Raw genomic sequence first — 25,180 nt, 5'->3', positions numbered from 1 at the left:
TTCTAGAGCCAACCAACAGCCTTCACCTCTTTTGTTGTCACTTTGTGTTCCTGCCTCGTCTCCAGGCCAGCCTCGACTCCTTTACCAGCGGGTGGAATAACCATCCTCTCCGCACAGAGCGTAATCGAAGCCCAGACCAGTTGTGGGAAATTGGACTCCTGCAAAACCCTGTCACTCCTCCTCCAGTCCTATCTGAGGTATTTTAAGAATTTGTGTCTTTTAAAGTATGTAATGTTTTCATGCAAGATATTGCCCCAATGTCCATAAACTATTACCAACTTTTAACAGATTGCACAAGGCGACGACTCTGACTGGGACACAGACAGTATCTCTGACCAGCCGTGGACAGGGATTGTAGTTCCTCCAGTCGAATGCCCCTTAACTGAAGAACTTAAGGCCCAAATTCAAACTTTTTTTAACCCAACCTCACACTCTCAAAACTATGGAAGAGACAAGTATTTAGAAGTTTAAAATTTTGTGCTGCTTCATTCTTAATTGACACTAAATCAATCATTCAAGTGACCAAATGATCCATTTAGAAGCAAATTAACATCCAATTCAATAAAAAACAAACTTAAGTTGACATTGCATGCTTGTTTTATTTTCTGTATTGGCTATATTTAAAGCAGAAAAACACTTGCATAACTTGTTCTCTTAACACATGCATTAAGATATAAAATTTTACAATATCTAACATGTTGTGTTCTCTACACATACACAATAAATTTCAAAACCATAAGAACATTTACCAATGTATAAAAGGTTTTTTTCCTGAACATGTACAATTCCATACATTAAGTAGCATTTTAAATTCTGTTAAAACCGTCGTCAAACTGAATGGCTTGCAACATGACTGATTTAAAAGAACTGTAGTCACCCATGTGTACCGTGGGAAATGTAATTTTTCTGGCACAGGCACTTACAACTGGGAAGCATATTTTATGTTCTGGCATCCTCTGCTTACACTCATGGTCAAAATTAAGAGAAATTTTGAATTCTTTAAGTTCTGACATTAGAAGAGGTTTGTGTCCCTGGCCAGTGAGCCATTGCATTACACAGGGGACAGTTAAGGGCAGGATGTCTCCGTCAGGGTTATCCTCTACAAGCAAAAGAACTTATCTCTAGGGTTGGTATTGTCTGAATTAGATCAATTACATTTTAACATTAATTTGTGTAATCTGCAGTTTTTTAACAATATTTATACTAAATCAACTGTCAGTTCATACATACCACAGCTTTCAATTTCTTGGAGAAAGTCTTGCAGAAAGTTGATTATAGCCGTTTCATAAGTCTCTCGTACTGATCCCTTCTCCGACATTTTCGGAAGAATGTTCTGCATGATGAAGTCTGCATCAGCCTGTGGGAAAAAACACAACCATCCATTTTCAGGTACATATACAAATATTCATTTGGCTTTTATCCAAAGCTACTTTATTACTATAATAACATTTGTTTTAAGTATGTGCAATCCCTGAGATCGAACCCAAGCCCTTGGGCTATGCTAGCACTGTTATCTAACCAATAAGCTACAGGAAACCATTACTGAGGTATTAAGAGCAATCCATTTTCTACTATTATTTTTTGTAAGGAACAAGTGTTTGACAATTATTTTTTAACTTGGCAAATAATAATTTTCCTATATATAATATTCCTAAAATGAAAAACATGATACTGGCATATTTTTTTTCCCCCAGTTATTGATACCTTATCATCATCATCATCCACCACATCAGGGACAAAGAACTGGTGGCAAAGTCCTGAATGGTTTTCCAGGATGTCCACAAAATTGTAGACTTCAAGACCTTTTCGGATATGCTTCAACAAAGGGACCAAACGTAGAGTTGCATGCAGCACAAATTCAATTGATCTGAAAAAAGAACCAGGAAATTCTTGCATAATATAGACAGTGTTGTGGCTAATCAGTATATCTGGTAGGCAGCAAAATTAAAACTGTTTGCAAGGTTTCAAATGTGAAGAAGTTATAAGACTTTTTCTGACCTTATTATGGCCTCTTTGTTCTCAGGTTTAATTGCCCCAGTAAAACCACAGTTAATTATTTGATCATTCCATGCAGAGAGATCAGTTTCTTCTTACTCCACCTGAAAACACAAACACGTAAACTGTGACAAATGGTGTGCTTGCGTATAAATAGCTTTTATGAAATCAGATTTTATTTGGAGAAAAAAATGACTACCTTTTTAATCAAATTATAAAGTTCAGCATCATCCACATCATCTATAGTGAGAGTTGATTCATCCAAGTCTCCAGATGAGAGATAAGCAAAGCACCACTGCCTCAAGAAACGGGGGGCAGGCCCACCCTGAGCGAGACTAACAGAAAACACTTCTCCAGCAGTCCTGAAAGAAAGAATACAAAGTAATATTTAGTTGTATGCAAAAATGACAACTGACATGTTACTACAATGTAAAATATTACTAACCTAAAAAATCCCTTCTCCAGATTACTTAGGGAGTAGATGGGGCTCTTCCCTCCTGGTGTCCTCTATGCTCAAAGAGGTGTTTTTCAATCTCACCAATCAAATCTACAAACAAATGTACATGTTAAAAAAGAATGTTATTTACTACATTGTACAATTATAAGCACATTAAAACATACCAAATCTCATAATGACACATGTGGTAACTGTTTATTTTTTTTCTAAACTTTAAATTGTTACGATGAATATAAAAACCTAATAAGGCGATTGTGAACCTGACTTGCCTGAAAGAAATTCCTTACGAATGGCACCTGTGTCAACACCTGCTTCCCCCAAAAACGTTACACGCAAAGTATTGGCCGGGGTTCCTCTCTTTTGTCTTTGCCACTGCACCATAGCTCTTTGATAGAAGTCATTTCGAGAAACACAGATCTTGAAATCCATACCCAATGGTTAGATTGACGACTTATAACATTTACAACATGTTATAACACTTATAATACTCAAAACATGTTTTTAATACATAACCTTATTAAATGTCTGTAAAAGAAATAACTTTTCATATCATTAAAAATTACCTATCTCCACAAACACTTGCATGCATGGGCAACTCTGTCTGTGAAAATGTGTCTAAACAAATGGGACACTGTCCCTCATCCTATAAATGGCAAAAGGACAACTGATTAAGTATTATACAATAAAATCACAATTAAAACACAATTGGTTATTTCCAAACTCCAATCAAGTAATTTGTTTAATTGGTCACTTTAAATACTTTGGTCACCAAGTATTTTGCAAGATCTAAACAAGCACTCGCTGTTTCAGTTTTTTTAACTTTACAAAAAACATTCTGATTCAGTTCTAAATGTTTAGTAAATTGTATTGACTTCTAACATTTGTGTAGTGTTTTAAAACTATAAAAATAGGGCATTCTTCTCAACCAGTGTTATTTACCTCTTGCAAAATGGTCTTTATGTACCAATGAGAGACAGTATAATTACAATCAATTAATCAAAAGTGCTTGACAATAAGGCACTACAAAGAAAATACCATTACCGTTAGTAATAAAATCTGAACATTAACTAATTAATTTTACTAACTGCACTGGTCCTTATGCACTTATATTAAAATTAAAAGCAAATGTATTCTCAAATATTTTGAATATTAAAAACACAGCATTTTCATTTAGCTTGTAACCCTCAGCCTAAATAAGGCAGGATACACCACAAAATAATCGTTCAGAACCCTTTAGAAAAAGTATATATTGTGTTGTTCACATCTTCCATATAACCACTAGTAAGATGGAAAAATAACCCTGAAGTGTATCCAACAGCAAACACCAACAATCTATACAAACAATATATACAAAATGTCCAGTATTTGTGTGAGTGTGTGTGTGTGTTTGTTTGTGTTTCAGTCCAATGAATGTAGGTGATTTGAATCGGCCTCACCGGTAAGCCGTCAAAAGTCCATGCACGCGACGAGGAACAGCGCTGTCCTGTGTAGCGATCTCCAAGGAGAAATAATCCACTTTGTATAGGCCTACTTCCACGAAGAGTCAAACAAACACAGTCACTGACAAGTCCCTGGTGAAGTGCGATCGATCGCTAGTCCCCAAAAGAGCAATAGTTGCGTTGCTCTCGAACACCGATTTCCCGGCACCTTTAAACGGAAGTACAGTCATTCCTTCAGTTGATTAGACTGACGTCACTGGGGATTCCCTTGAGCTTCGCGAGGCTTCTCGCGAGAGTAAAACGAGAACACAAGTACAAGTCCATGCGGGCATCAAACACGGTAAGAATAATTATACCTTGGCAGTGGTCAAATAAGTATAACTTACAAAATTAACAGCCATACAAATATTCATACCTTATGTGGCCTGGCTACATAATCCCCCCCCCCCCCCCCCCCCATGGACAGACAAGGGGCATCCTCAGCAACAGGGATCTCCTGTATCCGGGACAAAGCGTCAGGTCCCATGTTGAGGCAACCTTTCCTATGATGGACCTGCAAATTAAACTGTTGCAGTCGGAGTGTCCAGCGGGTAAGGCGTGAGGAGGTTTTGGGGCAGTTGAAAGCCCAAGCAAGTGCCGGATGGTCAGTGAAAACGTCGAAGGGTCTTCCCTCCAAGTAATGTCGCAATTTCTCAACAGCCCAAACCACTGCTAAACACTCCTTTTCAGAAGTGCTGTAATTCTTCTCTGCTCCAGATAGGGTCCGAGACGCATAGGCCACTACCTTTTCTCCCTCGTCTGACCGCTGAGTAAGGATAGCACCTAGTCCTACCTCACTAGCGTCGTTGTGAACCTGGAAATCTTGGGTATTGTCAGGTTGAATTAACACTGGTGAGTTTTGTAAAGCTTCTTTGAGTGCATCCATACTAGCCTGACACTCAGGGGTCCAATCCCACTTAACTCCTTTCTTTTTGAGATGGTTCAAAGGTGCAGCAATGTCAGCGAAGTGGGATATAAACTTATGGTACCACCCTGCCAGTCCTAAGAATCGTTGCAAGGCTTTGAGGTCTTGCGGTGGTGGGAACTCTGCAACAGCCCTGGTTTTCTCTCGGTCAATCTCTACTCCCTTCTCAGAGACTATATGGCCAAGGAACTTGAGCTGTCGCTTGAAGAAGTGGCATTTCTTCATGTTCAACGTCAAGTTGGCTTGGGTAAGTTTATGTAGAACCATGTTAAGATGTTGACTGTGTTGTTCTACCGACTTTGAATAGATGATGATGTCGTCGATATAAACGAAACAAATTTTACCACGCAAATCAGACAGAACTCGCTCCATCAGACGCTGGAAGGTAGCAGCAGCATTTCTGAGCCCATACGGCATAGACTTGACTTGAAAAAGACCTTTGGTGGATATAAAAGCGGTTTTCTCTTTACTCAGTTCATCCATCTCCACCTGCCAGTACCCAGATTGCAGATCCAAGGAACTAAACCAGGAGGCTCCTTCCAGGGATTCAAGGATCTCATGAATCAACGGCATTGGGTAATCGTCTGGTACTGTCTTGCTGTTCAGTTTTCTATAATCCACACAAAACCGATAAGAGCCATCAGATTTGGGGACCAGGACCACCGGTGAAGACCAAGGTGAGCAGGATGGTTCAATTATATCCTCTCGCAGCATCTGATCTACTTGTTCTTCAATGACCTGCTTCTTAAGAGGAGAAACTCTGTATGCCCGGGATTTGAGAGGTATTTCATCAGATAAGGTGATTTGGTGTTGGACTATGGATGTCTTACCCAGGTTGTTGGATGTGGGGCGTGGCCAAGTGGAGATCAATTTCAACAACTCCTCCTTATTGTCAGAATCCCACGAAGGCATCTCAGATTCACAAGACAAAAGTTCAGGAAGTCTACCAGTTGGAGGTAAAGCATAGTACAAATTCAGCTTGGCTGCCATATAAGAAAGATCTTGACCAATAGCTGGACCTGTTGGAATCTGCGATGGCAGGAAAGGGTAATAGGTATATCCTTTTTCAGATCTTAACCCATATCTGCCTCGTCCCACTTCCAGTACTGCTCCCATGGTCCTCAGGAAATCCAAACCGGCAATAAGAGGAAATGCAAGGTGAGTGTCTTTTAGGATATAAGTATCCATACTGCATTCTTGTTCATGCCATTGAATCTTAATCCTTTGCAGATCTCTGGACTGGTGAATCGTTCCGTCCGCCATTATGAATCTCTGTGGGCTGGAGGAGATGACTGATGGAATCTCGCCTTTCAATTTTTTCCACAGGTTCTCTTGCATTAAAGTGTAAGTGCTACCTGTGTCTAGTACCGCCTTCACTTCTTTGCCATTCACCCTTACAGGCACCACCAGGAGAGCTGACACTGGATGGGGTTGTGCTAGTGTTACCACGGCCATGTTTTTGTTAAAGGTACGATCAGCAGATTTCTTGTTGGTCTTTTCTTTGCTGCTCTGGGTGTCGACTTTATGCCAGTAATCTTTGGCTCCCAAGTGGTCCTTTTCCACCATAGACCCAACCTTCACCAGCTGCTCAACAGAGTTGACGGTTCCCCTCAAGCACCCTGCAACCCTGGGATTGATGTTGTTAAGTATCTGATTTACTATTTCCTCCTCCGAGATCTCTGGCTTCCATTTCAGACATAGGGCTCGGTAGTCATAGGCGAAGTCCCTTAGGCGTTGTCGTGGCAGCTGAACCATTGTCCTCAGCTTTTCCTCCACTTCTGAGAGGTAATCGTCTGATAGAAAAGCAGCCATAAATGCCTTTTGGAAGGATTTCCAATCCATTACCTTGACCTTCTCTGCCTTCCACCAGCTCAGAGCGGGTCCCTTCAGTACTGTGCTCAAGGTTCCTATGAGTTCAGCACTGGGAAGGGGACGGATCTCCAGGAAGTTCTCACATTGTTCTATAAAGTTGAGCACCTCTGCCGTCTCACAAGAGTCACCAAAAGAGGGGAATTCGATGCGGATAGGAGGTCGGGTACAGAATGAGGATGACCCGGCCACTACCGAGGAGGTAAGCACATTAGAGTGTCTATCATATATAGGTTGTTGAATGTCATAAGTATCATTGAGGGGTTTATGAGTGTTAATTGTCTCTCTAGATACTAGAGCTGGTGTCTGTGATTGATGGACAGTGGAAAATCGGGTGGTATCTGGAGAATAGGCTTGTAATCTAGTGAGTGTGGGAGTGCTAGTGAGTCTTATTTTCCGCATTTGACTTTCCCATTTCGAATCCCTCCTCAGAAAACAATCTGTAACAGCCTTTTCTAACTTTTCCAGCGCATTTATAAAATAATCCTCCAACCCTGCCAAGCTAGTATCTACGGCCTGCCTGAAACTTGTTTCACGATTCAATGTACTGTCCATTGATTGTTGGAAATCTTGTTCTAAAGTCTGTAATCTTTGATTTAAGGCCAATAAATCCCCTTTACATTGAGCCATGTCTGCATGTATCGATCGTACCATGTCCACATTCTGTACATTACTCTCATCATCATCATCATGTTCAGCATCAGAAAGGTACAATGAGCTAATCATTGAAGTTATTTCAGCAGTAGGATTACGTCTAGTTATAAAAGAGACTAGTATAAAATTAATATCTGTTACTTCTGTATCATTTTGGTCACTTTCAAATGTAACTAGATCATCAGCAGTATTAACAACTTCTGTAACTGTATCAGTATTTCTCCCATCCATCTTGAAAAAAAAACAACAACAACCCAATAATAAAGGGTCCCCGTACGTGCCACCAATATGTAACCCTCAGCCTAAATAAGGCAGGATACACCACAAAATAATCGTTCAGAACCCTTTAGAAAAAGTATATATTGTGTTGTTCACATCTTCCATATAACCACTAGTAAGATGGAAAAATAACCCTGAAGTGTATCCAACAGCAAACACCAACAATCTATACAAACAATATATACAAAATGTCCAGTATTTGTGTGTGTGTGTGTTTGTTTGTGTTTCAGTCCAATGAATGTAGATGATTTGAATCGGCCTCACCGGTAAGCCGTCAAAAGTCCATGCACGCGACGAGGAACAGCGCTGTCCTGTGTAGCGATCTCCAAGGAGAAATAATCCACTTTGTATAGGCCTACTTCCACGAAGAGTCAAACAAACACAGTCACTGACAAGTCCCTGGTGAAGTGCGATCGATCGCTAGTCCCCAAAAGAGCAATAGTTGCGTTGCTCTCGAACACCGATTTCCCGGCACCTTTAAACGGAAGTACCGTCATTCCTTCAGTTGATTAGACTGACGTCACTGGGGATTCCCTTGAGCTTCGCGAGGCTTCTCGCGAAAGTAAAACGAGAACACAAGTACAAGTCCATGCGGGCATCAAACACGGTAAGAATAATTATACCTTGGCAGTGGTCAAATAAGTATAACTTACAAAATTAACAGCCATACAAATATTCATACCTTATGTGGCCTGGCTACAAGCTCACCTCAAAACTTGTGGTGGGTGTAGGAGACCAAGTTTGTATTGAAGTGGTGGGTGTAGGTGTAGAAGCTGGGGCTGTAGGGCTAACTGCTCTGGTAATCTCACCAACTACTTTTACATCATCATCATCTTCAGTAGTCTGAAATGACAAAACGAGATATATATTCTGCCTAAAAGAAAACTTAACTGAAAAATGTTATAATAAATTCTACAAAAAAATGTCATTGTGTAAACAACATACCTCATCATTAGCTGACTGTGTGCAGCCACCACAAGATTTAACATGCAAGTACAAAACTGGTAGTGGCATTGTGGTTTTACAAGTACGACACTCAACCTTTGGCATCTTAGCAAACTCTTCTGCTGAGAATGGCAGTGGATCAAGACACAACTCATCTTGAAGAGGGACCATATACAGTGCTGTTCTTCCAGTGGTGGTAGCCATTTTGAGAAGGCTTCCTGTATAACCCACGGAGTCTGGAGGGACAACAGTAAGCTTTCTTCTTCCATTCCCACCTGACAATTTAAAAACACATTAACAAATCCAGCAATAAAAGGTCTTTACTATATAATTGGGCTTTATACTGTAGCTAAAAACGATGTCAAAAAACAGTGCTTCCCATATTCTATTAACACTTCCCTGTGTACTATTATTAAAAAAGGATGTAGCCTGGGATTTAAGGTTAGAATGCCAGGGGAAATGTTCAATTAATAACTACCTATGGAAATTACTTGCACTGCAGTATACTCTCCTCTGATATTCATGTTTGTGTCTGTTCTGGTTGACAGTACAGCATACCTGGTGCCTTATAAAGTAACCACCCTCCAGTAAGTGACTTCATCTTTGGAAATTCAGCTTCAAGGAGCTTGCATAACTGAAATAAACATGAAACAGAACAAGGGTTCTCAAACAACCATACAAAGTAAAAACTAAATCTTTATCACATTGAAAATTTACGTGCATTTGTTTGTCATTTTTATACATACTAATTCACATTCACATTTTACTGTGTTTAAGCAAATTATGTTCATTCAACTCTGCATGTTTTGAAAGTGGAATATTACTTTGAAGCAGTTAATTATATATTATTCGCAGGGTGATATAGACATAATCCTGCTCTAAAATCAGATGGCACAAACTAACAAATTAGATTGTACTATAAAATGAACTTACATCCGAATGGTTCACATTGGATGAAATTGTAATCACCCGTTTTCCTAGTCCGGCCTGGAGTAGTTCAAGCTCTTCAGAAGCTGTGGGTGAGGTGTCAGTGTTGCTGCTCATTAAATATATGGAAACAGCAAATGGTTTCCAAGGTGTGGCTTTCACATGTATTTGTGTATTTGGAGTTTTCTTCTTTGCTTTTTTAAACATACCAGGAAAAGATCTACAAATAATAAAACAATGTTAATTATAATAGTAAACATTCAAAAGACAATTGTTAAGATAATTAGATGTGGATGCGGCAACCTGGCCATATCCTGCTCTATTCGAGGCTGAGAAATAGCAGGAGGCTGCTGTCGTTGTTGTGGCGGCTGCTGCTGACCCTGAGCTGACTGAATCTGACCAAGGCTTTGGGTCAGAAAACCTATTAAATTCTGTGCAGCTGTACAGACATCTGAATATTCTCTCTGTTAAATATGTCATGACAACATCATATAGGATTATCTGGATCAGGGGTTTTAAACTCAGTTCCTGGAGGGCCACAGCTCTGCACAGTTTAGCTCAAACCCTAATCAAACACATCTGATTCAGCTAATCAAGATCTTCAGGATTACTAGAAACCTCCAAACAGGTGTGGGTTGGAGCTGGTTTGAGCTAAACTGTGCAGAGCTGTGGCCCTCCAGGAATTGAGTTTCACACAACTGATCTAGAATAAGTGCAGTAACAATGTATCATACAAACAACACAGCTTTTAAACATAGTCTATAGGGATGTGACCTACTGTATATAAACCAACTTGTTCGGAATCAGAAAGAGGTTTATTTCAAATTATGTTTGCACATACAAGGCATTTGTTTTGTATTATTTGTTTTCAATTTACAGTATATTTTGAGAGACACCTTTGGCATCGTTTATAGTCCATAATACAACTAGGGCGTGGATAATAATAATAATTATTTATTAATTATAAAACAACGTGAAAGGTGTGCATATTGAGAGAAATGTACAGCCGCCGACGATTAGCTAATCGCCACATTAACCGCATTAATTGATCTCTAACTTACTTAAATATAGTTATCGGTCTATCTAGCGAACTTGAAGAAAGCTATCAATAATACATACCTGTGATCCATCACCCGCATGTCCAGTCTGCTCCGCCATTTCGATCGATCCACTCGGTCTGGGGCTCGCGCTGATGACGTAAACGAGAGGGACCCGCCTTCGTCCCTTGTACACACCCCAACCTCTTGACCCCGCCCCCCAACCTCTTGACCCCGCCCCCACGTCAAATCAGGGACACAAAGCGAGGCGCAAAGAAAAAGGAAGCGCAAAGGAAAGCGTGCGCCGCAGAGGCACGGATGACTGAAACGCGGATTTAAAGGAGCGGCGCAAAGGGAAATATGTGTTGCAAAGTCAATGCTGCTGAAGTTTTACTTTGCTAAACTTTATTTTTTCCCCCAGTGGTTAACTTTTCTTTTGCAATTATTTTTTTTACTTGCAAAAAAGCATTTTTTTTCTCAATACTCTATTTTTATTTGCAAAACATTTTTTTTTTTTTGCAAAACATATATTTTTTTTGCGAAACATTGTTTTATTTTGCAGATATATATGGCCCTATTTTGACTCCATAGACATCACCTGTGTTTTGGACATATTAGCTGTATTAATTAGTGTACTCATAAATCTTAATTGTTCTTACCTTGAAATGTTTAAGTACAAAATACAATTTGCCAGTGCTGCTTACTTAAACTTTGAATTTCATAACTTGAGGCAATCGATTGGTAAAACACCTTGTTTCGAAGGCTTGATTGTGTTTGTGGGGTGCACTGTAACGTGTTCATGCTTCATTTGTAACTTTACAGATGTTGTTTATGCTCAAACAGCAACATTACACACTAACTGAAGTTAGAAAAGTGAAATCATATTCAACCACCCCTTTAAATGTTTTGAGTTTTGCCAACTTATTCGTTTTTACAGTGCAGATCGTTTGTTAACCTTGGTGTGTCGTGTGTGTGTGTGTGTGTGTGTGTGTGTGTGTGTGTGTGTGTGTGTGTGTGTGTGTGTGTGTGTGTGTGTGTGTGTGTGTGTGTGTGTGTGTGTGTGTGTGTGTGTGTGTGTACCAATGTAGCCCCCATCACTGCGTAAGTCTCTCTCAGTTAAATGTATGTTGGAGAGAGAGAGAGAGAGAAAACAGGCATGGTATGAGTAGCCTAGCAGATTTGGGGAGGGCCCATTCACTGGACCTTTTCAGGGGCCCAGTCATTTCTGTGGCCGGGCCTGAGTGCAGGTGTGGTACCTTAATGAAAACAAAGCCAAAACCAAACCAATACAAGGGAACACGGAGAGCAGGGCACCATGGCGGAGCAGAGACAACACCAAATTATGTTTTTTGAAAATTTAAAACTGCAGAAAGTTTTCAGTGATGGGTAGGTTTAGGGTTAAAGGGATGGAGTCTATACAGTATAAAAATCATGCCTATGAAAAGTTCCGATAAAACAGGGAACACCAACCTGTGTGTGTGGTCCAGGACCAAATATCCCTACAGGGATAGTAATAAACATTTTGTGGGGAAAAATGTAAGTTCTTATGAAAAGAAAAATCTTATAAACCAGGGATTTTCAACTCTTGCCCTTTCCTGCAGTTTACCTCCAACCTTGAAAAAATTCACCTGCTTGTAGCTTTACCCTTTACTTTAATCAGCTTTTTAAGGTGTGATTGATTAGGGTTGGAGCAAAACTCCTGTTAAAAAAAAAAACGCTGTTATCTATGCAGAAACAAAAGTGTGTGTTGGGTTGTTGGGTTGTTGGTTAGGTGGGTGGGTGTGTTTTTTGGGGTGGGATGGTGGTATGTGTGTAGATGTGTGTCTAAAACAGAGGATTATTACGGAGCTCAATCCTCTCAGCTGACTTGGCTTTGGGAATATTTGGGAAGAACGTTCTGAATACCAGCCACTTTCTTTTAACAACACAAGATGTTGGACCATAATATTACAGCATAACAAAGAAAAAAAAAAAATCAATTTGATAGAAAAAACAACAACATTTTATTCTATGCACATACTCAATGGATTTAAAAACAACTTTTTATCTCCTTTTTAAAACATGTCTAGGCATTTTCTTTTATGGAAATAAACTTCTTTGAGTTTAACTTCTTAAACTCCACTCATTTTCACAACCAAATGGACCGAATTAATAGCCTACCTCAAGATTTCAGATAACTAAACATATATAAATGGTTTTTCAAAATGCAAAGATGGACTCTGACATTTCAACTGGGAGCCGAGGTGGATATGAGGTAAATTATTATTATTATTATTATTATTATTATTATTATTATTATTATTATTATTATTATAGTAAGTAGTAGATGTATCCATGGTATAATTTATTTGTTATTTATACAACATTCAGTTTTGGTTCTTAACTTTGTCTTAACTTTCAAAGAATGTTTTCTGCAACCCAGTTTTTGAGCTTGATGAAGAAAATGAGGAAAACAAAGAAAATTTCAAAATTGACATATACCTTGAATCTACTAAAAATCCAGCTGCAGGTAAGTGTGCATACCTTCTGATATATTTAATATAGGATATTCTTAGTTAAATGTTTAAATGTATACATTTTATAACACACTTGTAATAAGTACAGATTTAAAGATTTAAGACATGAAGTTGTATGGAATCCTTACCAGCACTATAGTGCATACACACTGACCCACTCTGTAGTCACCTCCCTGGTCAGAGTTCTGGCCGCTGGAAGTTTTTCAAGAAAGTACTCCCGGTTAGTTTCCTGGGCCTCAAAACTGTGCGTTTTTACGTGAAAAAATTATTTGCGTTTCAAAGCTTGATTAATTTAACACACAAAAAACACGCCGGTCAAAATTCATACCTCAGTTTTAATCGGCACTATTTTCTTTCCATTTCTATCAATCCGCGCTGCTGTCAACGTCAACAGTGCGCACGTTCAGACCAGCTGTTCCATAGTGTTTACACAATCGATTACGAAACAACGTAAAAAGTAGAAAATGAACGATGGTGCGAACTTGTAAATTTCCAGGCTGTGACCACAAGAATGTGCCGGGATCACCGTTCAGATTCCATCGTTTTCCTGTTTCGGATATAGCTACGAGACAGCTTTGGCTGGTTGCAATCGGCTACTCTGCGGGAGCTAAAATATCCAGAATCAAGGATTATCGTGTGTGCACAGTGCTGTACCAGTACCACGGGTACGCTCTATTTACTAACTTTATGATCCCATGTCTAAACTGTACGGTAAACAAGCTGATGTTTAGACTCCAGTGGAAAATACATGAAAAGATGTCTAATATAAAAACATTATATAGGGATATAGGTACAATTTGCTGAGAAAACTATTTGATTTAGTTCACTCTCTCTTCCCGTTCTATCTCCATCTGTTGAAGTACGGCATCGGTACTCCGGTTCATAAAGGTATCCCTTTGGCGTTGTGCTAAAATTACTTTCATCCTCATCTGTTCCGTCTGACATTGTGCTAAAATTGGTTTCATCATCAGAAGTTTCGCAGTCAGACATGTTGTCAGCGAGTCGCGCTATCAACAGCTGATCGGAACGTGCGCACTGTTGACATTGACAGCAGCCCGGATTGATAGAAATGGAAAGAAAATAGTGCCGATTAAAACTGAGGTATGAATTTTGACCGGCGTGTTTTTTGTGTTAAATTAATCAAGCTTTGAAACGCAAATAATTTTTTCAGGTAAAAACGCACAGTTTTGAGGCCACGGAAACTAAGCGGGAGTACTTTCTTGAAAAACTTCCAGCGGCCAAAACTCTGATCAGGGAGGTGACTACAGAGTGGGTCAGTGTGTATGCACTATAGTGCTGGTAAGGATTCCATACAACTTCATGTCTTAAATGGGCGAACTAACCCTTTAAGCACCTTTCAGTGTTGCAGTGAATCTAATCTATGTATTCCATTTACTATATTTTTGGCTTAATGTCTTTATAAAAGGTCACAGTGTGGTAAATGACTGTTTGATGACTTTAAGAGAACAGCTGGGTGGCCATGGAACAATAATGGTGTCAACCGGTGTGTTTTTGATTTCGGCTGTTCTTTGCATCATACTGCTCCTTGTTCTCAACCGTGAGTAAGCAAATCCAATTTATTTTTTTTATGGTATCTTTACACGCTTCAATGCTGTTGACTTGCCTCGCTCTTATTGTTATAGTAAACTTGCGTCAAAAGGCGCAGTTGTTTGTAGCAAATAGCAAGCCCGCGGCACTCTAGGTAACAGCCAGCGGATGTACTGACACCTAGCGATTAGAAAATATACACGCACCATATTCTCTCTGAAGCAAGATTCTTCCAAAATAAATAGGAGTGTTTCGTTTTCAGTCTTTTCTCTAAGGGTTCGAACCTGAGAGCTCATGCTTTCAAAGAAGGTCGCAGTTTCAATTCACTCGAACATCCAGAGCACGCGCCGTGCACAAAAAAAGTGGTCTGAAGGACGGGGTGACATGGAGCTCAATTTCAATGGCACCCAGGAAATCTTGCTGCGACCCGGATTCGAACCCGGGTTGCTGCGGCAACAACGCAGAGTACTAACCACTATACGATCACGGCGAGCTACCGGTCTACCCGACGTGTCCCTGAATACAAAGGGGCCTTGTCATCTTTAGCTTGCAGACAAAACTGTTTCTTACCAACATAACTCTTTTCAAGGGTAATCCTGTAACAGTGACTTTTTTTCCTTTTATAAAGTTTAAGCTAGGCCTCCAGAAGGTTACAAACTAAAGCAGGCGCAGGCTGTCAACGTAGTCTGCAGGATTCGAACCTGTGCGGGGAGAGCCCAATGGATTTCTAGTCCATCACCTTAACCACTCGGCCACGACTACAAGCTGGCTGAAAGGGGCATGTCGTTTGTGGATTGTTGCCTTGCAGCGTCGCTGCCCAAGGCCAGCGTAGATCAGCAAGAACTCAACAACAAAACGCACCGCTCCACAAAAAGAGGCTCGTTCGCCCGAACAGGGACTTGAACCCTGGACCCTCAGATTAAAAGTCTGATGCTCTACCGACTGAGCTATCCGGGCTCTTGTTTGAGAAGCGTGCGTGCTGCGTGGGAACGCACAGCAAAATGAATCGTATTGGCGCAGAAAAAAGAGTGTCCTCCAATGCATTTCGTTTCCTTCTTCGAAGATTCAGAATGGCCGTCAAAACGTCTGCTATGTCAAAATATATTTGCAAATTAGTGGGAATGCAGCCTATTAGACTGATGATAATAGTAATTAAAGGAAAATAATGCTAGGAAAAAGAACAAAAACTCACTGCTACTTACATTTACATTTACATTTAGTCATTTAGCAGACGCTTTTATCCAAAGCGACTTACATTTGAGGATTAAACCAAGCAAGTCATCGTGGAGAGGCAAAAACAACGCAAGAAGTGCTCAGAATACAAAGTTCAAACATTGCTCAGAATAGCATAAACCAGACAAGCGAAGATTTCAAGAAAAAGTTTTTTTTTTTTTTTTATATGTTAAGTGCTCACGGAAGAGATGAGTTTTCAGTTGTCTTTTGAATGCTGTCAGGGATTCTGCATTACGGACGAGGGTGGGTAGGTCATTCCACCAGCATGGAACCGTGAATGAGAATGTTCTGGACAGTGATTTTGTGCCTCGCTGTGAAGGCACCACGAGCCGTCGCTCCTTGGCCGATCGTAGGCTTCTGGTAGGGATGTAGACCCGTAGGAGCGAGTGAAAGTAGGAGGGAGCTGAGCCGGTGGACAATCTGTAAGCAAGTGTCAGCGCCTTGAACTTGATTTGAGCAGCGAGTGGTAGCCAATGCAGGGAGATGAACAGCGGAGTGACGTGGGCCCTTTTGGGCTCGTTGAAGACAAGACGAGCAGCAGCATTCTGGATCAATTGTAAGGGTTTAGTTGCACATGATGGAAGACCAGCTAGAAGAGCATTGCAGTAATCAAGCCTAGAAATAACCAGGGCCTGGACAAGAAGTTGTGTTGCATGCTCAGTTAGGAAAGGCCTGATCTTCCTGATGTTGTGCATTGCAAACCTGCATGATCGAGCTGTCTTTGAAATGTGGTCTGTGAAGGTTAGCTGGTCATCAAAGATTACTCCAAGATTTCTGACTGACCTTGATGGGGTGATTGAGGATGAGTCTAACTGGATAGTGAAGTCGTGCTGTAGAGACGGATTGGCAGGGAGAACGTGAAGCTCAGTCTTTGCCAGATTGAGCTGCAGGTGATGTTCCTTCATCCATGCCGAGATGTCCGCCAGACAGCTAGAGATACGTGCAGCTACTGTGGGATCGTCTGGTTGAAATGAGAGGTAGAGCTGGGTGTCATCAGCATAGCAATGGTAAGAGAAACCATGTGCCTGTATGATGGGTCCCAGTGATGTGGTGTAAATGGAGAAGAGGAGGGGTCCAAGGACTGACCCCTGGGGAACCCCTGTGGTCAGTCGATGTGCTTCGGATACCTCGCCTCTCCATGCGACCCTGAATGACCTACCTGTGAGATAGGACTCAAACCAGTGGAGGGAAGATCCAGTGATGCCCAGTGATGAGAGGGTGGACAGAAGGATCTGATGATTCACAGTGTCTAAGGCAGCAGACAGGTCTAGGAGAATGAGAACTGATGATTTGGAAGCAGCTTTGGCGATCCGCAGGGCTTCTGTGACTGAAAGTAATGCGGTCTCGGTGGAATGCCCTTTCTTGAAGCCAGATTGGTTAACATCCAGCTGGTCATTCAGAGACAGGAAAGATGATACTTGGTTGAAAGCAACTCGTTCAAGTGTTTTTGTAATGAAAGGTAGGAGAGAGACAGGTCTGTAATTCTCTAGAAGTGATGTGTTTAAAGTTGTTTTTTTAAGCAGTGGGGTTACCCGAGCCTGCTTAAATGCGGTAGGAAAAATGCCAGTATGGAGGGATGAGTTGATGATGTGTGTGAGTGCTGGTAGATGTGTGGGAGAGATGGCTTGAAGAAGGTGTGAGGGGATGGGGTCTAGAGGGCAGGTGGTAGGATGACTGGAGAGGAGAAGTTTAGATACTTCTTCCTCGGTTAGAGGAGAGAAGGAGGAGAGAAGGTTATTGGCTGTGGGAGAGGTTGGACTAGGTTCCTGTGTGTGTGGAGGAGAGAACTGACTGCTAATGGTTGTTGTTTTGTTAGTGAAGCAGTTAGCAAAATCATCAGCAGTTAGCGAGGAGGTGGGTGGTGGTGGAGGTGGACAGAGGAGAGAGTTGAATGTCTTGAAAAGTGTTCGTGTGTTAGAGGCGGAGTTGATCTTGTTGTGGTACTTGTCTGGAAAGCCTCTTCACACGCTTCAATGCTGTTGACTTGCCGCGCTCTTATCGTTATTGTAAACTTGTGTCAAAGGCGCAGTTGTTTGTAGCAAATCGCAAGCCCGCGGCACTCTAGGTAACAGCCAGCGAGTGTACTGACACCTAGCGATTAGAAAATATACACGCACCATATTCTCTCTGAAGCAAGATTCTTCCGAAATAAATAGGAGCGTTTCGTTTTCAGTCTTTTCTCTTAGGGTTCGAACCTGAGAGCTTGTGCTTTCAAAGAAGGTCCCAGTTTCAATTCACTTGAACATCCAGAGCACATCAAGGGCACGCGCCGTGCACAAAAAGAGTAGTCTGAAGGACGGGGTGAGGAGAGGTGGTAACATGGAGCTCAATTTCAATGGCACCCAGAAAATCTTGCCGTGACCTGGATTCGAACCGGGGTTACAGCGGCCACAACGCAGAGTACTAAACACTATACGATCACGGCGAGCTACCGGTCTACCCGACGTGTCCCTGAGTACAAAGGGGCGTTGTCATCTTTAGCTTGCAGACAAAACTGTTTCTTACCAACATAACTCTTTTCAAGGGTAATCCTGTAACAGTGACTTTTTTTCCTTTTATAAAGTTTAAGCTATGCCTCCAGAAGGTTACAAACTAAAGCAGGCGCATGCTGTCAACGTAGTCGGCAGGATGCGGACCTGCGCGGGGAGACCCAAATGGATTTCTAGTCCATCGCCTTAACCACTCGGCCACGACTACAAGCTGGCTGAAAGGGGCATGTTGTTTGTGGATTGGTGCCTTGCAGCGTCGCTGCCCGAGGACAGTGTAGATCAGCAAGAACTCAACAACAAAACGTACCGCTCCACAAAAAGAGGCTCGTTCGCCCTAACAGGGACTTGAACCCTGGACCCTCAGATTAAAAGTCTGATGCTCTACCGACTGAGGTATCCGGGGTCTTGCTCGAGAAGCGAGCGTGCTGCGTGGGAACACACAGCAAAATGAATCGTATTGGCGCAGAAAAAAGAGTGTCCTCCAATGCATTGCGTTTCCTTCTTCGAAGATTCAGAATGGCCGTCAAAACGTCTGCTATGTCAAAATATATTTGCAATTTAGTGGGAATGCAGCCTATTAGACTGATGATAATAGTAATTAAAGGAAAATAATGCTTGGAAAAATAACAAAAACTCACTGCTACTTGTCTGGAAAGCCTCTTCACACGCTTCAATGCTGTTGACTTGCCGCGCTCTTATCGTTATTGTAAACTTGTGTCAAAGGCGCAGTTGTTTGTAGCAAATAGCAAGCCCGCGGCACTAGGTAACAGCCAGCGAGTGTACTGACACCTAGCGATTAGAAACTATACACGCACCATATTCTCTCTGAAGCAAGATTCTTCCGAAATAAATAGGAGCGTTTCGTTTTCAGTCTTTTCTCTAAGGGTTCGAACCTGAGAGCTCGTGCTTTCAAAGAAGGTCCCAGTTTCAATTCACTCGAACATCCAGAGCACCACAAGGGCACGCGTCGTGCACAAAAAGAGTAGTCTGAAGGACGGGGTGAGGACAGGTCGTGACATGGAGCTCAATTTCAATGGCACCCAGAAAACCTTGCCGTGACCCGGATTCGAAAAAAAACGTACCGCTCCACAAAAAGAGGCTCGTTCGCCCGAACAGGGACTTGAACTCTGGACCCTCAGATTAAAAGTCTGATGCTCTACCGACTGAGCTATCCGGGCTCTTGCTTGAGAAGCGTGCGTGCTGCGTGTGAACGCACAGCAAAATGAATCGTATTGGCGCAGAAAAAAGAGTGTGCTCCAATGCATTGCGTTTCCTTCTTCGAAGATTCAGAATGGCCGTCAAAACGTCTGCTATGTCAAAATATATTTGCAAATTAGTGGGAATGCAGCCTATTAGACTGATGATAAGCTGCCCCTAAAGCCTCTTCACACGCTTCAATGCTTGTGACTTGCCGCGCTCTTATCGTTATTGTAAACTTGTGTCAAAGGCGCAGTTGTTTGTAGCAAATAGCAAGCCCGCGGCACTCTAGGTAACAGCCAGCGAGTGTACTGACACCTAGCGATTAGAAAATATACATGCACCATATTCTCTCTGAAGCAAGATTCTTCCGAAATAAATAGGAGTGTTTCGTTTTCAGTCTTTTCTCTAAGGGTTCGAACCTGAGAGCTTGTGCTTTCAAAGAAGGTCCCAGTTTCAATTCACTCGAACATCCAGAGCACATCAAGGACACGCGCCATGCACAAAAAGAGTAGTCTGAAGGACGGGGTGAGGAGAGGTGGTGACATGGAGCTCAATTTCAATGGCACCCAGAAAATCTTGCCGTGACCCAGATTCAAACCGGGGTTGCTGCGGCCACAACGCAGAGTACTAACCACTATACGATCACGGCGAGCTACCGGACTACCCAACGTGTCTCTGAATACAAAGGGGCCTTGTCATCTTTAGCTTGCAGACAAAACTGTTTCTTACCAATATAACTCTTTTCAAGGGTAATCCTGTAACAGTGACTTTTTTTCCTTTTATAAAGTTTAAGCTAGGCCTCCAGAAGGTTACAAACTAAAGCAGGCGCATGCTGCCAGCATAGTCTGCAGGATGCAAACCTGCGCGGGGAGACCCAAATGGATTTCTAGTCCATCGCCTTAACCACTCGGCCACGACTACAAGCTGGCTGAAAGGGGCATGTTGTTTGTGGGTTGGTGCCTTGCAGCGTCGCTGCCCGAGGCCAGTGTAGATCAGCAAGAACTCAACAACAAAACGTACCGCTCCACAAAAAGAGGCTCGTTCGCCCTAACAGGGACTTGAACCCTGGACCCTCAGATTAAAGGTCTGATGGTCTACCGACTGAGCTATCCGGGCTCTTGCTCGAGTAGCGATCGTGCTGCGTGGGAATGCACAGCAAAATGAATCGTATTGGCGCAGAAAAAAGAGTGTCCTCCAATGCATTATGTTTCCTTCTTCGAAGATTCAGAACGGCTGTCAAAACGTCTGCTATGTCAAAATATATTTGCAAATTAGTGGGAATGCAGCCTATTAGACAGATGATAATAGTCATTAAAGGAAAATAATGCTAGGAAAAAGAACAAAAACCCACTGCTACTTGTCTGGAAAAACTCTTCACACGCTTCAATGCCGTTGACTTGCCGCGCTCTTATCGTTATTGTAAACTTGTGTCAAAGGCGCAGTTGTTTGTAGCAAATAGGCAAGGCAAGGCAAGGCAAGTTTATTTATATAGCACATTTCATACACAATGGTAATTCAAAGTGCTTTACATAGAAGAAATTAAAATAATCAAAAGAAATCAGAATAATTAAAACAGTTTAGAATAAAAGATAAAATACAGAAATCAGAATAATTAAAACATAAAGTAAAATACAGTGCAAACAGTCGGACGAACAGTGGCACAGTGCTCATTCAGTAAATGCACAGCTAAACAGATGTGTTTTGAGTCTGGATTTGAATGTGGCTACTGTAGGAGCACATCTGATCTCTTCTGGAAGCTGGTTCCAGCTGCGGCTGGCATAGTAGCTAAAAGCAGACTCGCCATGCTTAGAGTGAACCCTTGGTATTTCTAGCCGATGTGATCCTAATGATCTGAGTGATCTGTTGGGTTTATATTCACTGAGCATATCTGCAATGTATTGAGGTCCTAGGCCATTGAATGATTTATATACCAGTAATAATACTTTAAAATCAATCCTAAATGTAACTGGCAGCCAGTGTAAAGACCTGAGGACTGGTGTGATGTGTTCATATTTTCTGGTTCTGCTCAGAATCCTAGCAGCAGCGTTCTGTATGAGCTGCAACTGTCTTATGGTCTTTTTGGGAAGGCCAGTGAGAAGTCCATTACAATAATCCACCCTACTGGTGATGAAAGCATGCACAAGTTTTTCTAAGTCTTGACTGGAAACAAAGCATCTAATTCTTGCAATATTTTTCAGGTGATAATATGCTGATTTAGTTATTGCTTTGACATGACTACTGAAACTAAGGTCTGACTCCAGAGACACACCCAGATTCCTGACTTGATTTTTAGTTGTTTGACCCCTAGACTGAAGGTATGCGTTCACCTTGAGAACTTCATCTTTGTTTCCAAACGCAATGACTTCAGTTTTGTCTTTGTTTAACTGAAGAAAGTTTTGGCACATCCAATTGTTTACTTCATCAATGCATTGGCAAAGGGAGTCAATGGGGCTGTAATCGTTAGGCGATAGGGCTAAGTAGAGCTGTGTGTCGTCTGCATAGCTATGGTAAGCGATTTGGTTCTTTCTCATTATTTGGCTCATTGGGAGCATGTACAGGTTGAATAGGAGTGGCGCAAGAATTGAGCCTTGAGGGACTCCGCATGTCATGGATGTCCACTCAGACTTATGGTCTCCTATACTCACATAATAACCTCTGCCTCCTAAGTATGACCTGAACCATTTTAGGACTATCCCAGAAAGCCCGACCCAGTTTTCCAGCCTGTCAAGAAGTATTTTGTGATCGACAGTGTCAAATGCAGCACTGAGGTCGAGTAGTACCAGCACTGATAATTTGCCTGTATCAGTATTTAAGCGAATATCATTTATTATCTTTATGAGCGCGGTCTCTGTACTGTGGTGCGGTCGGAAACCAGATTGAAAATGGTCAAAGTATCCATTCGAGCTTAAGAATTTGTTCAGCTGATTGAAGACAACTTTTTCAATGATCTTGCCTATGAAAGGAAGATTTGAGATCGGTCTATAGTTGTTTAATATGGTCTTATCCAGATTGCTCTTTTTCAGGAGGGGCTTGACAACAGCAGTTTTCAGGGAGGTCGGAAAACTCCCAGAGAGAAGTGAGGCATTTACCACTTCTAGGAGATCTGCTTCTAAGCTGTGTAACACATTTTTGAAAAAAGATGTGGGAAGTGCATCAAGGGCGCAGGTTGATGTTTTTAGTTGCTGTACGGTTTCTTCCAAAATTTTGCCATCAATTTCTTCGAAATCAGACATAGTGGCTACTTTCTCGTCCTGTTGTCTGATCTGCCTGACCCCAGCGCAACTCAAGGATGAGCTGATCACCTTTCTGATATTATTGATTTTCTCAGAGAAGAAAGAAGCAAACTCACTGCACTTTCTCACTGAGAGCATTTCACTGGGAATCTGGCTTGGGGGGTTTGTCAGTCTCTCTACAGTAGCAAAAAGAGTGCGCGTGTTGTTTATATTGCTGTTTATAATATTCGAGAAAAAAGTCTGTCTAGCTTTGCTTAGTTCCTTATTGAAAGCATGGATGCTGTCTTTGTAGATGTTATAATGGACTACAAGTTTTGTCTTCCGCCACATGCGCTCTGCTTTTCTGCATTGTCTTTTCATATTTTGCACTGCTGTTGAGTTTCTCCAAGGTGCTTTTTGTCTGCCACTCTTCTTCCTGACTTTCACAGGAGCAATATCATCAATTACACTCTTAACTTTTGAGTTAAAAGAATCAAGGAGAAAATCAACAGAGTCAAATAGCAAGCCCGTGGCACTCTAGCTAACAGCCAGCGAGTGTACTGACACCTAGCGATTAGAAAATATACACGCACCATATTCTCTCTGAAGAAAGATTCTTCCGAAATAAATAGGAGCGTTTCGTTTTCAGTCTTTTCTCTAAGGGTTCGAAACTGAGAGCTCATGCTTTCAAAGAAGGTCCCAGTTTCAATTCACTCGAACATCCAGAGCACATCAAGGGCACGCGCCGTGCACAAAAAGAGTAGTCCGAAGGACGGGGTGAGGAGAGGTGGTAACATGGAGCTCAATTTCAATGGCACCCAGAAAACCTTGCCGTGACCCGGATTAGAACCAGGGTTGCTGCAGCGACATCACAGAGTACTAAACACTATACAATGACGGCAAGCTACCGGTCTACCCGAGATGTCCCTGACTACAAAGGGGCCTTGTCATCTTTAGCTTGCAGACAAAATGGTTTCTTACCAACATTACTCTTTTCAAGGGTAATCCTGTAACAGTGATTTTTTTTCCTTTTATAAAGTTCAAGCTAGGCCTCCAGAAGGTTACAAACTAAAGCAGGTGCATGCTGTCAACGCAGTCGGCAGGATTCGAACCTGCGTGGGGAGACCCCAATGGATTTCAAGTCCATCGCCTTAACCACTCGGCCACGACTACAAGCTGGCTGAAAGGGGCATGTCGTTTGGTGTGGTCCCTTGAGCATCGCTGCTCGAGGCCAGTGTAAATCAGCAAGAACTCAACAACAAAACGTACCGCTCCACAAAAAGAGGCTCGTTCGCCCAAACAGGGACTTGAACCCTGGATCCTCAGATTAAGTGTCTGATGCTCTACCAACTGAGCTATCCGGGCTCTTGCTTGAGAAGCGTGCGTGCTGCGTGGGAACGCACAGCAAAATGAATCGTATTGGCGCAGAAAAAAGAGTGTCCTCCAACGCATTGCGTTTCCTTCTTCGAAGATTCAGAACGGCCGCCAAAACGTCTGCTATGTCAAAATATATTTGCAAATTAGTGGGAATGCAGCCTATTAGACTGATGATAATAGTCATTAAAGGAAAATAATGCTAGGAAAAAGAACAAAAACTCACTGCTACTTGTCTGGAAAGCCTCTTCACACGCTTCAATGCCGTTGACTTGCCGCGCTCTTATCGTTATTGTAAACTTGTGTCAAAGGCGCAGTTGTTTGTAGCAAATAGCAAGCCCGCGGCACTCTAGGTAACAGCCAGCGAGTGTACTGACACCTAGCGATTGGAAAATATACACGCACCATATTCTCTCTGAAACAAGATTCTTCCGAAATCAATAGGAGCGTTTCGTTTTCAGTCTTTTCTCTAGGGGTTCAAACCTGAGAGCTCATGCTTTCAAAGAAGGTCCCAGTTTCAATTCACTCGAACATCCAGACCACATCAAGGGCACGCGCCGTGCACAAAAAGAGCAGTCTGAAGGACGGGGTGAGGAGAGGTGGTGACATGGAGCTCAATTTCAATAGAATCCAAAAAACCTTGCCGTGACCCGGAGTTGGTGCAGCGACATCACAGAGTACTAACCACTATACGATCACGGCGACATACCGGTCTACCCCGACGTGTCCCTGACTACAAAGGGGCCTTGTCATCTTTAGCTTGCAGACAAAACCTTTTCTTACCAACATAACTCTTTTCAAGGGCAATCCTGTAACAGTGACTTTTTTTCCTTTTATAAAGTTTAAGCTAGGCCTCCAGAAGGTTACAAACTAAAGCAGGCGCATGCTGTCAACGTAGTCGGCAGGATTCGAGCCTGCGCGGGGAGACCCCAATGGATTTCGAGTCCATCGCCTTAACCACTCGGCCACGACTACAAGCTACTACAAGCTGTTACTACAATTCTATTAGACTAATGTTTCCATTACACAAGAGTAGGTGTTA

At 42.0% G+C, this 25,180-nt stretch overlaps 1 protein-coding gene and 5 non-coding genes across 6 annotated transcripts; all 6 read right to left on the bottom strand.

The window, feature by feature from the left end:
- Positions 1-579: 579 nt before the first annotated feature.
- Positions 580-10,705, bottom strand: LOC143715761 (uncharacterized). Its single transcript, XM_077207501.1, has 4 exons — positions 10,649-10,705; positions 9,536-9,749; positions 9,161-9,236; positions 580-1,357 (listed from the first exon to the last, which is right to left on the bottom strand). The coding sequence occupies exons 1-4, from the start codon at positions 10,666-10,668 to the stop codon at positions 1,353-1,355; spliced, it is 315 nt and encodes a 104-aa protein (XP_077063616.1). The 5' UTR covers positions 10,669-10,705; the 3' UTR covers positions 580-1,352.
- A 4,809-nt stretch (positions 10,706-15,514) lies between these two features.
- trnak-uuu (transfer RNA lysine (anticodon UUU)) lies at positions 15,515-15,587 on the bottom strand. Its single transcript has one exon. It is a non-coding gene; the product is annotated as a tRNA-Lys (tRNA).
- A 3,870-nt stretch (positions 15,588-19,457) lies between these two features.
- On the bottom strand, positions 19,458-19,530 carry trnak-uuu (transfer RNA lysine (anticodon UUU)). Its single transcript has one exon. It is a non-coding gene; the product is annotated as a tRNA-Lys (tRNA).
- A 4,325-nt stretch (positions 19,531-23,855) lies between these two features.
- trnas-uga (transfer RNA serine (anticodon UGA)) lies at positions 23,856-23,937 on the bottom strand. Its single transcript has one exon. It is a non-coding gene; the product is annotated as a tRNA-Ser (tRNA).
- A 119-nt stretch (positions 23,938-24,056) lies between these two features.
- trnak-cuu (transfer RNA lysine (anticodon CUU)) lies at positions 24,057-24,129 on the bottom strand. Its single transcript has one exon. It is a non-coding gene; the product is annotated as a tRNA-Lys (tRNA).
- Positions 24,130-25,031: 902 nt separating this feature from the next.
- On the bottom strand, positions 25,032-25,113 carry trnas-cga (transfer RNA serine (anticodon CGA)). Its single transcript has one exon. It is a non-coding gene; the product is annotated as a tRNA-Ser (tRNA).
- Positions 25,114-25,180: the final 67 nt, after the last annotated feature.

This window comes from Siphateles boraxobius, unplaced genomic scaffold (genome assembly GCF_051911475.1).
Source record: "Siphateles boraxobius isolate OS27281-9 unplaced genomic scaffold, OSU_SipBor_1 6, whole genome shotgun sequence".
Taxonomy (NCBI): domain Eukaryota; kingdom Metazoa; phylum Chordata; class Actinopteri; order Cypriniformes; family Leuciscidae; genus Siphateles; species Siphateles boraxobius.
This window is presented reverse-complemented; position numbering and strand designations above follow the sequence as displayed.

Bases quoted from the DNA above. Each gene is read 5' to 3' on its own strand.
- LOC143715761 (XM_077207501.1), bottom strand. From the start codon at position 10,668: ATGCGGGTGATGGATCACAG. The intron at 9,750-10,648 runs GTATGTATTATT...TATTATTTGTAG, and splicing joins ATGCGGGTGATGGATCACAG to ATCTTTTCCTGGTATGTTTA. The intron at 9,237-9,535 runs GTAAGTTCATTT...TGTTTATTTCAG, and splicing joins CCAATGTGAACCATTCGGAT to TTATGCAAGCTCCTTGAAGC.